At 40.5% G+C, this 17,015-nt stretch overlaps 1 protein-coding gene across 1 annotated transcript in view; it reads left to right on the forward strand.

The window, feature by feature from the left end:
* Positions 1–17,015, forward strand: part of TRABD2B (TraB domain containing 2B) — a 256,399-nt gene that overhangs the window by 202,506 nt on the left and 36,878 nt on the right. The window contains exon 5 of the mRNA XM_065739292.1: positions 11,586–11,676. Coding sequence (XP_065595364.1) covers positions 11,586–11,676 — 91 coding nt within the window. The remainder of the gene's footprint in view (positions 1–11,585; positions 11,677–17,015) is intronic.

The raw sequence follows: 17,015 nt of genomic DNA on the forward strand, positions 1-17,015 counted from the left end.
GCTGAAAATAGATCAGTGTGGGTGGAATTCACAAAGACAAATAGTTATGGGTAGAATGTAGATACACATTTGATGGTCTAATTAGGAATATATTTGTGATATAAAGAAATACTTCACAGGCATAGCATGTACAAATTAATGCTTCAGGGATAAAACTTTCCTTGATTTTTGGTCAATTAAATTTAACATCTGTGAGCAAGGTATCCTTTGTGCATGAGAATGGGGAGGTTTGATATGACTTTGCATGCACAGCGCAGCTTACAAAAGGAAGCTCATCACTGTCAAGTTCCGGTAGGCAGTATCCAAGACAGATGTCGTATGACCTTGGGAGTGACATTCTTTGCATTCATACAGCACTTCGACAGCTGAGAGGGAACCTCTAAATATTGTAGAATTGTTTATGCTCTTTTCCCACTACAGAGATAGTCTCTTTAAAACCTACCACCTCAACTCTAGTAGCAGAGTCTTTATCATGGCTTTCTAGGAACACCCAGGGCCTTCTGCCACAGAAATTTTAGCCAAAGAACAGACCTGTCCTTCCTTTCCATTGCGTTTCATTTCTTTATTCTATTTTCTTTTCTAAAGAAAGATGAAAATATATCTTCTAATGTTTTAAAAATGTTATTGTGGAAATACCCTACGGAGATGCTTTTCCTAATTTATACCAACATTCCTTAGAGTCAAAGTTGATGTGATCCATCGTTCCCTAGGTAGAGGTAATACTGATTTATGACATTTAGATAGATGAAAATGGGTACTTTAAGTCCAATTTTCTCTTATTTCTTAGGCATGCTTTGCACTTCAAAAGAGGTGGATTTCCAGATGGAGATATTGTAGATCTCTTCCCACACCACTTGTACTTCAGGGTCTTCAAGTATCATATTAAGCAACTTAACTTGTATGTTCCTGCCTTCATTCTCCTCTCCTTAGGTGCAAAGTTATATCATTTTGATCCACTTTTTTTGTGGGTTTGCTGACATGTTAGATCAGGCACCATTAAGCAGCAATGCTTGCATTTGGATAGGAAGCAAGACTATCTTTTAGCTCCTGAAATGCCACAACAGCAACATCTGCACCTGGTGGCCTTCACCCTAGGGCCCTGGTTTGAAAGGGTTTGGTGGACTTCTTGGGTTTGTTTCTCCTTATTTCACAGAGGAAAGTACCTCAGTCTACAGTGACTCACAGTGGGTTGTTAAGAGTTAGGGTAGTATGGTTAGTTTGCAGTTGGACTTGATGATCTTGAAGGTCTTTTCCAACCTGAAAATTCTGTCATGGTGGAAAGACATTAACTGAATTAAAAGGCTCAGGAAAACTTATGGGGAAATTTTCTTCTGTGTGTTTGAGTGCAATTTGGAGATTCCCATGCTAGAGCAAGCAAATGATATATGCAACAAAAACCTGTCTTCAACTGAGATGTTTGCTTGAACCTTGAAAGTACTGCACTGCACTAAAGTGCCTTTTTAGCAGAACTAGTGAAAAGCACAGGGAAAGGTTATATGTAGTTGCTTTTAATGTGGGATCAAGTACAAACTTGCTAATGTTTGTTCCAGTGTTCACCACCAAATGGCAGAAGAAAAAGGCTGAGTCCAAACTGAAGGGCAATCTGGATATTTTGTATAGAGTCAGGGGCTGAGTGGGGTCACATTTCAGCACAAGTCAACAGGACACCAGTAGCAAGGTGGCAATACCTGTCTGGGTACCTGTAAATTAAGAGCCCATGAGATCTATGAAGGACATGCCTGCAGGTGGTGGTGGAGACCTCAGCTATTGGAGCATGGTGCCTCTCATTCATTGCACTGGCAGGATAGCCTCCAAGTGCCATTGGAATTGTACTGATTAACTACAAGTATAGGATAGGAGTGATCTCACCTTACCTTATTTGCAGCCTGATTTATGAACTTTCTGGTGTGTTTTTCTGCAACAACAGTGACATCCAGTGGCCAGCTGGAATTTTCTTTTAAAAACACGAACCATCATGTTCATGTGAAAATATTTGAACAGATACTCAGTAAGGAGGCTGGGTTTTGACATTATTGAAAAGTTACCCTTTTTTCTTCTTTTGTATAGGATAATGCGATGGTTTCTATTTCCCTTTACCAATGGGGTGCTTCTCAAGGAATGAGCTGGAAGGGACTGGTACTTCCTGCTCCAGCACAGTTTATCCAACATCCATGAACATCAGAGGGCCAACATTTTTTTCTGAGGAATCACTGTATTTGTGTGCTATGGTATTTCCATGTTTTTAACTGGTGAGACATCGTGGTTTGATGTTGCTGCCACAATATAAATAAACCACTAGAAGGGGGCTCATGGAAAAGATGAAGAAACCAGTGCAGTCTGTAAAATAATAGACCATGAGGTCAAAACCAGAAAAGAGCAATCTAAGTTTTAGGTCCTATCAGCTGAGAGCTCTGGTTTGTTTTTTTTTAAGCTCATTTTCAAAGGGAAAGTATCAACTTGTCTGTAGTCTTTTGAAGCAGTTTCACTTATCGGGCAGAGCTGTAGACACCATTGCCAATTAACTTTCCTGTGTGGCTTAATCTCATAACAGAGTGACATTATGGATTGATTGATTGATTTGAATTTGGTTTAGAGCTGTACCTGTTTAAAGTGTAAGCACTGGGAGGAGCCTGATGAAGTGATCAGGATGGCATATTCAAGGCAAACAGAAGTACTGTTCCACTTAGTGCATAGTTATGTTGCAGACCTGTCACCACAGGATGTTCTGGAAGTCAAATGCATGTATGAGTCCACAGAGAGGTTAGACAGCATCAGTAGTCCAGCTATTGAAGTCCTAGAGCCTGTACCCTCTCCAGAATTTCCTACAAAAAGCTACTGAGTACATCCTTAATACTTGCCAGATAACTTTGCATGAGGAAGGTGAATATGCAGCATTTCATAGTACTGGACATGTCCTAAGAAAGGCGGAAGTACTTAATGAGCTGTGCCTCAGAAATATTTCCAGACATTAAGTGAAGCATTCAGCATGCAAAAAAAAAAAAAGTGTTTTGCTGATGGAGGAGCTTTCTAAGGCCCAGACTGCAAGTTACTAAAGGTGTCTTGGTAAGAGAGCAAGCGCAGAGCAGAGTGGCATGAAAACAAGTGTTTTCCCTGCTACCCCAACCATTGCCTAGCCTTGGCAAGGATGTTCTTGTGCCTTTCTGGATGGCTTGGGAGATTTGCAATGGGATATGAAACACTTTGCTCAGAGGCAACCTGCCTGATGCCAGCTGCTGGGATTTCAGCATGGTAGCTGTCCTGGAGCTGATAAAAGGGCTGATAACTTTTGGTTCAGATGGAAGCATATTATCTACCTTAGCTAGGCTGCAAGCACCCTAGCAAGACACCTGTGGTAAAAGAGACTGCATTTCTGTATGGATTTTCTCACTGCTTGAAGTTCTGATAACATTCAGCAAACAGTATTGTATGCTTTACAATACATGGCAGTGCATTTCATACCAGACTGTCCTCACAAAGCTGATTAGATGGTTCTGGTTTGTTGGGACTGATGTTTCAGTATCCTGGGAAGACTTTTAGAGATTCTGATTTTGCTCAGATTCGTCTCATCTCATGCTGCAGTGATGAGGATGGGTTAAGTTCCCAAGATTATGTGTTGGCCCCATTCATTGCAGGGGGTCACGTGAGATACCCAGGGATGTGTTCTGTTGCACAGTTCCAGAAGGGGAACACATCTGGTCACACCATATGTCATACTTTTGAATGACATATTACTAGAATGGCATATTTCCAACCACGTGATTCAGTGAGGAGCATATACCTTAAAAATTGAAAAATAATGTGTGGTAGTGGCATTCTACATAAGGAAAAATATCAGTAACCATTATCTATACAATGTCTCAGACTAGGCAAGCCTATCTTAGTTCACAGTAAAATGTGGGGACAAAATAACAGGCAAAACATTTCAGTTCTGTTCATGTAATTTTCCTCCTAGAGCTTTCTTGTCCCGGTAGGTTGTTCCAACTCATGACAGCAAATGCAATTATTACTTTTTCAAAAGTAAATGTAACAAATCTGTAGTCTTTGCTTTCTCACAAAAGACCTTTCCCTTCAATTTGTGCATGCTTAGCATGGTCAGGAATTATCATATCTAAACACTGATATAGTAAGGTTTTGTGAGCTATGCATCCATCTCCCTCTGCTCTTTAGAACTGGATCTGTGAGTTATTTCCTTAAGAATATGGACTGAACAGGTCATCCTCTGTTAGGCCTTCTGTCTGTGCGGAAACTTTTAATATCACATAAGTGAAGCTAGAATATGGAGCAAATAAAAAAGGACCGTAGTCAGCTGGAGCACATTATCAAGGAGAGATCAGCATAAAGCCTGTCCCTCACAAACCCTGGCGTGGTAAGGAAGAGGCAGAAGAGGGAAGGGTGGGGTGAAAGGCAAGGAGAATCACTTTGTAGAGGGGCTTGAACTTTCCAGTGAGGTCGACCAACTTACACTAGTCACTTCATTTAAGATGCCTGAAGCAGCAGTGAATCCTGGTGTGACACAAGAGACCACAGAATGTGCTTGGGAGGTGACCTCACTTCAGTTTTTGCTTGTATTGTTTCTCTTAACCAAAATGAAACAGCTGGTTTAGGCTTGAAGACAATTGAGCTTTCTGTTGAAGGAAAACACAAAGTACTTTATTGATTTCTTCATCATATATATAGGGCGAGTCAGCAAGGGAGAGATGTACAAAGATGGTACAGAACTGAGTGACTAAGCACCTGGGATTGTACTGTATAGGGCCACCAGTATGAGTCTGAAAGCAGAGAGTTGTTTCAAACCGGTAAGGTCTGGGGAGAAGATTGAGTACAGTCTTCCACTGAGGTTTCTGTGCGTAGTGCTCTAGGCTAGTTCTAGAGAAGGGCTTCTAGTGTATGACATTTATGTGCCTCCAGTGTAGCTTCATGCCCTCAACAGGGAGGGTAAGAGAAAGAGTAGAACTGATTAGATGCGAGGGGTTTTGATTATATGGAGGAGTAGTGAGAAACAAGTGAGAGCAAGGCTATGAATCTGTCCCTTCTTCTGACTGAGATGTTTTGAGTTCAGTCTTGCACAGCAGTTCTCAAAGGCACCTCAGGCAGATACGAATCTGTGCTCCATGACCTGGCATCAGTCTGGAATGACCCCCTCAACTTTTGGCCCCGTGTCACTCCAGTCTGCACCTGGCTATGGTGTGGCCCTTCTTCATAGCAAGTTGTGTAAGTGCTCACAGGTGAGAGGTGATTACATGTAAGGAAGGAATGGTGGAGAGCCATGAGGGTAATGCTGGACGTTCAGAGCTCTGCATATTTTGGCCTTTCATGTTTTATTGCTTCGCTTCCCGTGGCTGTGAGTCAGCTCCTTGCAACTATGGAGAATAACAACATCAAACAAGAGGGAAATGATTTCTCCATCTGCCTTGGAGAAGCAGTGGCATGATATAAGGAGGCTATGATGAAAGCCTACTTCACAAGACCTTTGAACACGTTTTGTACAGAAGTATTTTTAAGGCATGCTTTGTGCTTGGATACTCTTGGCAAAACACAGGAGCAGAAAGGCTTGTTCCTTGCATCCCCAGCTTTTCTTCTGAGTTTCTTGCATAATACTGAAATTTCCAAGTAAAAAACCATGTCCTGCAGCAAAGGAACAGCCAACAGTCTGCGGCAACAGGCTTGTGTGAAAGGTGGAGTACAGTTTCCAGCTTTTTCTAAGTGCTGGGCACTTTAGGCCCTCATGGAGAGCATTAGCAAACATACTGGGGGTGGTTGCTGAGGCTGTTCCCAGGGAAGATTTAGATTAGACCTCAGGAAGCATTTCTTTTCTGAAAGAGTGGTCAGGCACTGGAATGGCCTGCCTAGGGAGGTGGTTGAGGCACCATCCCTAGCGCTGTTCAAGAAGCGTTTAGATGAGGTGCTTAAGGACTTAATTTAGTAGTTGGGTAGAGATAGTGATAGGAGGATGGTTGGACTAGATGATCTTATAGGTCCTTTCCAACCTTATGAACTTATGAACTTATGAACTTATGAACTGTTGAGTTTCTATCAGGTGCCAGTTCACTCACCCATGAGTTGTCTTTTTCAGCATCTATTGACTATTGTGTTTGGGCACTTTCATGGCTCAGGAGCTGCTTCACAGCCTTCTGTTCTGTGATGTACGTCAAGGTGTGCTGGAGATATTGATTCAATGCTGTCCTTGCCTCTAGAATGAGATTTCTGTTAACTAGTTTAGGAAGAGAGAAAAACCTCTGGCAGCAATAGCAGTCTAAACCTGAATCATAATGAAAAAAAAAAGGAGGCTCTTTCACGTTTCTGAAAGGATGATCTTCATAAGGGATCTTAAATTTAAGGGATCGAAACAGATAAATAGGGATAGAATCATACTGGAGGTAAAGTGGAAGGAAAAGAAAGATTTGCAGAGTTTTTCTTCAGAACTGGTTTCCCATTGTGTATATGGGACATCTGCAGTGGGATGAAATGATGATGTGGGATGTCAAATGGTTCACATCGTTGTCTAGAGGCCGTTGGTGTAGAGTCAAACATTGTAGGATAAATCCAGATAAAACTAATTTCCTGAGCTGTTTTCTGCAGCTCCTTGCCACAGCATCTTCTTGACACCTTCATCACTCAACCTCCAAAATATTCAGTTAGAGGACCGCAGAATGAGAGAGAGCATCCTTTTTGAGGCAGCAAGCAGAGTAACAAGTAAATATTTGTCCCAGCTGTGAACATGCAGCTTCTGACATTTGCATTTCTGCCTGCACTAATTCTAGTGAAGTCGAAGTACCATAAACATACTGATGGTGCCAAGGGCCTTGAAAATCAGCACTGAGAGAAGAACAGGAATAGAGACAACCCACCTCCTGATTGCAAGGCAGCCTGAGGTCTAAATGGCAACAAAATGTTATACATAACGTCTGATTCACTGTGTGGAGAATGTAAAGAATTGAGACCTCCCGACACAGTTTACATTGGCCCTTTTTATGACTAATTGTGCAGAAAATAGCTCTGCTTGTAGTGTGCATGGAAACAGTTCAGGTTTCTGCTGTGTGTCAGCTAATGGGCTAGCAAGGATTTTTTAGCACAACTTCAAAGGCTCTAGCAATGGAGGTCCTTTGTGAGGGAATTATCTCCAGCTCCTTTGTACCCCTGTATCCTGCTAAGCCATGGAACAAAGAATTGTGAAATGAAGAGACCAAGTAATTTGTAGGAGATCTCTAGATCTAGATAAAGCACATAATATTTGCTTAGAAACATTTTTCCTCCTTCTTCCATCAAAACAAGATTGTATTTTTGTGTGTAGGAACACCTAAAGTTCATGTAACTTTTGTAGGATGCAACCTTGTGCTTGGTTATGCTATTGATGGGGTCACCAAGGTGTCCAAAATGGTAAAAGGAGAGTTTTAGTTTCAGTGGTCAATTAGAGAATGCTCAGTTGTGATTGTTAGATTTGGCTGGGAAGTATACTTTTCCCCAGCACATTCCAGTCAGAATTTTGCAGGAGTGCACGTGCATACATGCATATGCTTTATGGAAACCTTGCATTTTTTTTATTACCTTTTCATTTTATTATTTTTTAATGAAGTGGCTTATTCTTTCTTCCTTTCAGTGAAAAATGAAACCTTGGGGAGATAAGGAAATGCATTACGTGCATCTGTTTTGTGTAGTCCAAAACACAGTTCTTAATTAAAAAGAAGAAACAGGGATGGGAGATGTTTGATTAATGTTAGCAACCATGCTGTGTAACATCTTCATCCAGTGTGTCCAGTTGTAGATCCCCTGTCTCAGAAAAACAAGACACAACACAAAGGAGACAAAAATCTTGTCGTCAATCAAATGTAATGTAGAAGCTCCCAGCAAATGCAGTGAGCTGTCCTCTACATTTGTGTTCAAACTCTAATATAACTTTGTCGCTGATGGTGTTCCTAAAGACAATCTCAGGAATATTTGGTTGTCCTTAGAGGACAGGAGGACTGCATTCACGCCTTTCCTGGTGAGCTGGAGTCTGAAACTGAGAGTAAATGTTAAATGTAGATGCATAAAACCCTGCAAATAATTAACTACATATTTTGTTCCGATACTTCGGAGTAAGTTGAACACTTGCTGTGCAGTTTGCCTTGTATCATCACAAATTTCTTGAGTATAAATGCGTAATGGACTGTTGTGTCAGTATTGTATTTTATTTGAACAAATTATTTTTTATTTTCTTAGGTTTATACTGTTTTTAAACTTAAACTATTAGGAGAGGCTTTCTTGTGTGTCTTCATAGCCAGATACAGACTTTCACTTTCAAATTCTTATCTAGAAAAATCTTCTCTGTCTGCTTTCTCTTCTATTCCCATTCTCGCATGGAATTCCCAAGGCAGTCAGTGTTCTGACCTCTTGGATTCAGTTTTCATCAGCTGTCAAGGTAAATTTGGTTACCAGTGCAAGAATAGTTTATCCAGGTTTACAGTGAAGAGGGGAATAGCGACACAGAAGCAAGAGCATTACTCTGTGCCTCTAAGTTATCTGATCTGTCTCTGGATGCAACAACTTCTCTGTACCTTTTGGAATGAAATTTTCTGTCCAGGGAGAGAATTTTTTTCAAGTTTTTAGCAGAAGCACGTGTGTGTGTGTATATATATATATACATATGTACATATGAAGTACACATAAAATGTGTGTATGTATTAATGAAATCCATTGATGCTGTAGCAAATCTGGCAGTTATTACATATTATATTTGTATATATGGGCAGCCAGAGGCAGGGACTTCTCACTGACCAAATCTATGCTAAACATAAGTGCCTCACATACATAGATTAAAGTGGGTTTTATTACATGCCCATAAAAGTACTATATTGTTGTCAGTATTCAATGTCAGTGCTTATCTCAACATGTATGTGACCACAGGGAGTTGTTTTGTGTAAGAAATTTCTCATATTGAAAGTCATTCTGGATTTTAAAACAAGATAGACTTATCAGTAGGAAGAAAGCCAAGACATTTCTTAAAGGAATTCTTTTAACCTTGGAACTACAGCAGTGGCAAGAGTGTTTTCATGCTTCTTTTCACCAAACTGCCATGGGATCTCCCAGGTGCCACCTTTTCCCACAAACCTTACTTTTCCACATATTTCTGGTACTTTGTACTTTGCCAATTTCTGCTTCCAGAGCTAGAGTGAGAAAGGTGCTGAACAGTCCCATGTTTTCCTCTGCTGTCATGCGCTGCAGGTCCCCATGTCATCACGGTCTCAACAGAATGGGCAGGAGCACAAGGCCAGGAGGTTTCACCTTTTGGTCTCATGTCAGGCTTGAAAGGGATTTGCATGTTTTGCTGGGGAGCTGATGTTGGTGTAGGCCTGCCATGTAGTGAATGAGGAAGTGTAACTATTGTATAGTTACCCCTTTTTCCCCTGGATTTGAAGTAGTTAAGATTGGATTATTTTGGTACTGTCCTGATGTCAAAGATTTGCTGGATCTAGGATGATTTATTTCTATTAAGAAGTCTCTTGTCATTTAAGACTGCTTCAGGGAAAGTAGAGCGTTGCAGTATGGACTCAGAAAGGTCCCTGACCTTGACATCTTTGATTTTGATTTCTCAGTGTCACTTGCCAGTGACAGAATTGTGGCCATTGTTTGCTTTGGCCACTACATAAAAAAACAGGATATGATCAAATCCAGTTAATCACTCACAAATGTCTCATTTCTTGAATCTCTGAGGGTGTATAAAACATTTTTGGGACTGCTCTCTGCTCCTTTGGCTTTTATTATAAGTAAGCTAGGGGAAAATCAAATTTTGAGTTGTCTTAAAAAGAAGCAGAGGAATTCTGGAACACGTTAGGGCTCTGCAAATGTATGTTTAATCATTTAAAAAAATGTCTTTTGGCTAAAAGCTCTTAGCAGGGCTTGCAAGTTGCTCTAAAAGCTGTACAGCTACATCATTCTCACAACTGATGCGAATTAGCACCCTTGTTGGCAGTGTTAGCAGAGAGATTCAGACTTAAGGAATGCTGGAGACTGAATTACTCTTACATTCACTATGACTTGATGCAGAATGGGTGAGTTGTCCTAGTGCTGACTCTGCTCACGGTTACATTAAGTCATCATATAGCAGTATTGATCGGTGTTTAAGAGTTTTCTATCTAGATTTTTCTGATGACAGTATAACCTGAGAGAGACTCAGGCACGTCTTGCCTGCCTTGTTTTTTTTTTCTGTGAAAACCATTTGTATCTGTAGTGGAGGCAGATAGTTACAGGCATCTCTGTATTAAATATTTAATACTTTCCCTGTGCTCAAGGCAAATGTACTCCCTCTAAGCAGCAAGCTCTAAGCAAACCAGGGTACTGCACTTCTACATGTGGCACGTGGTAGAACTCGCTGCTGCAAAATGTCATGGGGCAAAAAGTAGATGAAGACAGAGGTCTGGGCACATTCATGGTGAATTGGTCTATTCAGAGCTGGCAGTGAGATGTGATGACCTGGCTGTAAATGAGGGTCACCCAGCCATGCAGAGTTAGAATTTAAAGGATGTGAGGGATAAGGATTGTTCTGTCCTTTCCCAGTCTCTGTCATTTATGTATTGTTATATATTTAATATTTACCATGAGCCACAGCTGGAGTCAGGTTACTGGGCTACGTGGACTTAAATATAACCTGTTAGTGGAGTTCTTGTGTCCTTGCTTTATACCTCAAACCTATCCTGAAAACAATGTGGAACTCTGACAATAAGTTGAAAGCTTCGGAGGGATTACACTGCCTTATTGAGTCTGCGCCCAAAGTCCTTTGAGGATTCCCATTGACTCCAGTAGGATTTGGTTCAGACTCAAGTGTATAGAATTCCCTTAAGTAAACTCTTTCAAGGCCCATACATGCTGCAGTACTTATTGGGCTCTTTGTTACTTCTGTGAATAGGAATGCAACCTTTACACTTCCAGCAAAGTGCACTGATTTACAGAACTAAATCTCCACATCTGGAGAGAGATAAAGTTACCATCCCAACCCCTCCCAACTCAGCTGTGCAGGTGGCCGAGAGGTTGATCAAGCAATTCTGAACCATGCTCATTTTAGGTGGATGAGCCCTGAGTTAGAGCAACTTCAGAGCTTCTTCATAAGCAGATGTCCATGAATGATGGTGGGCAGGATAGACATCTGAGGGTGCAAGTTATTCCAGTTCATGAGTCAGTGCCCAAGCAATATTCTTTTCACCACTGCAGAATCATTTGGATACCCACATTAGAAGATCCTTTAATCAGTGCACATAATAAAAGTTGCCACGTTAGCAGTTTGCAAATTCCTGTACAATCAAGTAGTATTATAAGACAATCTATCTGCATTTTGTTCCTTGGTCATGTGAGGAGAGGAAGGGATAAATAAGAAGAAAGAACATCGTATCAGCCTGGATGCGGTTTGTTTCCATGCTGATTGCCAAAAAGCCCTGGGCTAAGTGGTTAACAGTTCCATCAACTCAACTAACAGCATCATGTGCCTTTCTTGCTTCTAGAGCTAGTTTAGCTTCTGGTAACCTTACATCTCAAACCTTTTGTTCAAAAGGAGAAAGTCAAATGAGTGAGCGGAGCAGTTTGATTGACAGTGCTATTTTCTACCTGTATTTTAGGTCACTTCCTGGGTAACAACACTGTGATTGATGTACTGAGGCAAGCGGGATTTGAAGTGGAGCACACCCCTCCTGGACAACCGATTGGAAAGTAAGCAGCTGCCCACAGATTATTAATCATTTTTCTTTCATTTTTTTCTTCTCCTTCTTTTTCTCTGATGAAGTGAGATTATTGCATTAGTAAAGAAGCCGGATGAGGGGTTATGGCACCTTCCATTCCCACACAACTTACAGACAAAAAATGTGCTATAAACCATCCATAGTGTGAGTTTGGAGACACAGAGAGCTTCAGTGGCTTTTTTTTTTTTTTTCACTTGTGAATGCTATTCCTGTCACAGCTGCTTAATACTACCAGATCAAGGACACTGCAGTTTCTTTCTGTTTTCAAGAAAAATCTTGTTCTGGTAATTTGCCTTGTAGAATTTTTTTCTCCATGGGTTTTGATTGCTTCTCTGTTGCAGAGCAGTGAAGTTTCACCGACTTTCTCTCTCAAGCCTCTCTGTCAGGCTGTCTTCTTCAGGTGGGATTTCAGTTTTGCCTGATGGACAATATTGAATGTAATGCAAATGCATCTTACACTCTGGAAATAAGGCTGTGTAGGTGAGAAGTGTTTGGATATTCCTCAAGTGTCTCCATCCATTTGATCAAGTGTAAAGCAGGCAAGGAAGGTTCTGATCACCAGGCTCTGTGCAATCTTCAGTAGTATAAGCTGAAATACATCACAAAATTGTCCTCAAGTAGTGAAACAGATTTCTTTCTTTCCATAGACTTCTTTCTTGGTAATTCAGATGAAGTCTTTGTTTGCTTGAGGTCCATGATTATCTTAGAAAATGAAACTGGAAGAGATGATGTGATACTTTTAGATTTGCAATGCTAACCTTTTCCCTACAATCTGTTGATAAAATTGGCTAAGATTTCCCGTCATAGTATTGTTATCCTCATCAGGAGAAAATGTTAGCAGCATGGTCCTGTTCCTGGTGGGGACAACATGACATAGTCCAAATATGCAGGATGGCAGATTAACTGGGGGGTAGGAGACCATGTCTGAAAAAGCTATGTTTCACGTACTTTGAAAATCTGTCTGATTCAGCCTTGTTTGTGAAACAGTCAAAATGATTTATATAGAATATATTGTGGCTCAACTGTACGTAAGTGTCATTGACAGAGCATTTATCCTAAATGGTTCTTGGAATATGTTGAGCCATAGAAGCCCAGTTTTGAATAACAATGAAAAGGGAGAAACAACTAACACAAAGCAGAGCATATATTCAGAGGAAGGTTAAGAAGCACTTGTGACAGTGAGAAAAGTCAGTGTGACACAGGAAGAGCTTTAAATGCCTTAACTGACTGGAGCTTGAAATTTTGGCTACAATGAGCCTAAAAATACAGCAAAACAAAATACAAGTAAACAATACCAAAATGGCTGTTTTGCAGTTCCTGCAGGGATGCAATTCCTACATTTCTGATAAAGTATTTCAACAGGAAATTGTGAAAACTCTTAATTTAAAGGTTGTTTGTAAATCTTGGAGAAGTGCGAGAGAGATCCAGAAACAGTCTCTGTTCTTTATGTTCTTGGGATATGCCTTTATAAGTCATCACAGACTTGATGGAACATGACTGAGCAGGAAAAGTGAAACAATGCCACTACGTAATGTTGACCAACTTGCAGTGTGGGAGTTTTTCTGTGTATGCATTCCTCAGCCTTGGCAGCAGCATATCTTTTCCATTATGGTCTTCAGACTCTACTTTCAGAGCAACTTATCTACAGTATTGATGTGCATATTTTGAGTATGTTGACGTTGATGAGTATTGGATTGAGTGGAGAGAGGGCATAAGGGTTGTATATAATAAATAGTGGTTGTATTGCATAAAGATGAAATGCCTTATTAATGAACCTGTATGCGTCCCTGTGGTCTGATGATTTTTGTTTTGCTTCTGGGTTGGGGGGTTTTGTTTGTTTGTTTCCTCCTTCCTCTTCAAAAGATAAAGATGAAATTCTGAAACAGCTAGAAAGGCCCACAGGAGGAGGTGTTTTTGAGGTAGTAGATATACTAAGCATATGTACACATTGAATAAATGTGTAAAAGCTCAAAACAAATGTTGAGCTGCTTGAGGGAAGAAATCGTTTTATGAATCATTGAGATGCAGGTGGTTTTGTCTTGCTTCTTGTGGAGCCATACACGAAATAAGAGGTCTTTCTCTCCTCTGCTTAAACCCATAGAGACATTTCTGCTTTACTTTGAAGTAGGCTTTACAAAGGAGTCTGGCCTAATGCATTGCATTCTGGCTCTGAAAACTGAAAAATTGGATGGTTTTCAGGGCAGGTCATCTGGACTCTAATGTAGAGAGTTGAGGGGGGAGATGTGGACAGCACATGGAAAAAATGCAAGGACTGGAGGAAGAAGAAAAGCAGCTGCATGTTTATATATTGGCTACAGGAATTCACAAAAGGAATTGTTGTGCATGGATTGTGCCCAGAAGGGCCAAGGGGAATTATTTGAGCTGGCATGCAGGATCTTTCAGAGGACCATCATATCTATACTAAGGTTGTTTATGGCTGATTATTTTGACTGCTTCATGACATTAAGTTGCTGGATAGTCTTTCTCAGGTGAAATCAGAAGCCTTGTTATTTCAAATGATGAAAGTAACCTTAGAAAAATACCAGTGCTACTTCCTACTTAATGGCAATACTGTCTTGGCAAAACAGCAGTTTTTATTGGTTTCTAAGCTCTTTGTTCCTACAGTAGTATAATTACTGCTATGATTGAAATGATCAGGAGTCTGAACCTTGTTCAATAATAATGACGCAATATTGTCATAAATAGATGGCGTAGTCTGGAATCGAGTTTAACCCCTGCCATCCATTTCAATTTCAGAAAGCACAATAGAATACTCTTTAGAAAAGAACTGCTACTGTTCTTGTGTACCAGAAAAGCCTTGAGAAGAGCTGAACAGGACAAAGAGCAAAGCTGTCAAGGCTCTGTTACATTCAGGCTGGGTAAAACCAGGTGGTTGTTAGCATTCTGTGCTAACAAATGCTTAGCACAGGTTGTTAAATGGTTCATCTTGAAGACAACCAAAATGCATACCTAGAATTTCATTTTTCTTTTGTCTAGCGACAGGCACAAATTTGAGGCAAGCTCTTCTTAAGGTGCTGGAGGAAAGTAAAGTGTGACCTTGGCAGGCTGGAAGAGATAGCCAAGACATGGAGGGTTTTTCATTACTGCAGAATGAATGAACTGGAAGGGAAAAGTTTATAAGTAACTTAAGTAAGTTTAGGTGTCGTATGGTACTTAGGAGCTCTGACTTGATTCTGATGGAAACTATCCCTGTTCTGTGTGCCTCACAACATTCAACAGCATTCATATTTTCTTTTTATTTTGTTGGCTTTTGCTGTTGTCCCCAAATAAAAGCATTGGGAACAGAAAAGCTGAATCAGTGTCTCATTGCTTTGCCCTGAGATGAATAAGAGGCAACTCTTATTTGTGAGGTTCTGACCAATTGGCTGTCCCTGGCAGTTTCTTTGGAGAGCAGAGCTGTCTGAAGGGTTGTGGAGAGAAAAGGGAGAAAGTTTCCCCTTAGATGGATTCCAGTGACTTGAGCAGATAAGGGGCCACAGCTGCTTCATATTTAATTGGAAACAGCCAAATTGCAAGATCAATTCAGGAAGCACCTGTGTCCAGTGATGACTCTCTATTGTTACTGAGTTCTCAGAATTGGCTTTGACCTTCTGCCATGTGCTGAGCCCTGACGTACTGCACACCATCTTCTCGGCCAAAAAAACACTCGGCAGTGCTCATTTCCATCAGAACACTTTTTCAGATATTGTGCTCAATGCTGCCTTCTTTCAAAATGGGAGAATTCATGACAGTCTTTTATTTCTGACCATCTGAGAATTTACTGTGAACTCTCAGAGCTCTGCTGTAGAAATTAATAACCCTTCTTCCTTATGGTTGAACTTCCTGGCGCAATCAAAGCAATGTGTCTTTGCTGTTGTAGCTTCTCCAGATCCTTCTTTCTGAAGCAAAGAGCTTGCTCATTCTCCTTTTCCCACAGCATCCTACAGGTGTGACCCTGGCTCCTCAGCATCAACTATGTCTCATAATGGAAGTTTCTTTACTCCGCTGTAAATGTTTTTTTGTTTCCCAAAGGATGAAAACACACCTGATCCACACATTGATGCAAACTTTTCATTCCATCAGAATTCATTACCTTCAAAATCCAGCGTGCAGAGCTAGGTGGAAAATGTTTGACATAATATTCCCTTCAGGAGACTTCCTGTTGTTGCCATGTTCATTGGGACAGCTGGCATCTTGAGCTTTGGGGTGATAACCTGAAAGGGGTTCCATCATTCTCATTGTCATGGATCTCTTAGGTCTTAGTGTTTGGGACATCCTTGGGAGAACGTTAAAGTTTTCCCAAGTTACATTGAAATAATTAAAATCGTATTAGAAAAGAGAGAAGAAAAGTATCATGAGACCTACAGCATTTCCATTGAGAACAACTGAATTAATTGAAGAAAAAGATGTGGGGAGTTGTGATGCTATCCTGGACCTCATCTCTACTGTGACAGAGAAAAATCTGTGGGTGGAATAATCTCCCTGTTGGGATGCTGCAATTCTTCTTAATCTTATTGTAAACCTTTGGATCTTTGACTTGATTTGAGCCTGAAGATCATACTCCCTTCACAAGCTTTCTTCCCCTCAGAAGAAAACCAAACCCATTATTTAGGATTTCCTCTGGCAGCGTAATTTACAGTAAATGGTGTATAGGGGTTAAATGGGGCTCATCTGCATGCATTGGCAAATTTATTGCTTCATCTAACACTGGAGAATGTAACAACTTAATGCTTACAATGTTTTGTCATGAAGACACATATTACATTTTCAAGGGTTTCCCATGTACTTTTAAAATATCTTCTTTTGTGATTTAATTTTCTTTGTCATTACCTTCCACCCACAAAGTGTAGGGTCTGAGCCAGTCAATGTAACTAGCAGAGGGAAAGAAATTGAAGAAAAGCCCTAAGACATGGTAGAGAAGCAAAGTCAACTTACCAGTTCTCAGCTGTGGAAACTTAATTATCCTGTTCCTTCCTGAACAATATGTTGCCTTGGGCCAATGTGTCTGCATGTTCTTCAGGCTATCTTTAAACACTAAGTGCCCTCTGAAAGAGTGGAATTCAGCAACTTACTACCAAAAAAAAAAATGTGTAAGCTAATTCATGGTGTTGGTGAAAGAATACAGAACAGAACTTCTCAGGAATTTTGCTTGACTGTTGTTCCCAGTGGGACATTTACTGTACTCTGTAATCAGATTTTGTCCTTGGCAAAATTTAGTTTGAAAAATTGTTTCATGTTCTTTATCGTTCTGTTCCTCAGGAACTTGCACGAAGGACTGTAGGGGAGCCTGGGCTTGTTTCTTTTTGCTTA

Source organism: Cyrtonyx montezumae, unplaced genomic scaffold (genome assembly GCF_038088225.1).
Source record: "Cyrtonyx montezumae isolate F1298 unplaced genomic scaffold, pur_monq_1.0 scaffold_1, whole genome shotgun sequence".
Lineage (NCBI taxonomy): Eukaryota > Metazoa > Chordata > Aves > Galliformes > Odontophoridae > Cyrtonyx > Cyrtonyx montezumae.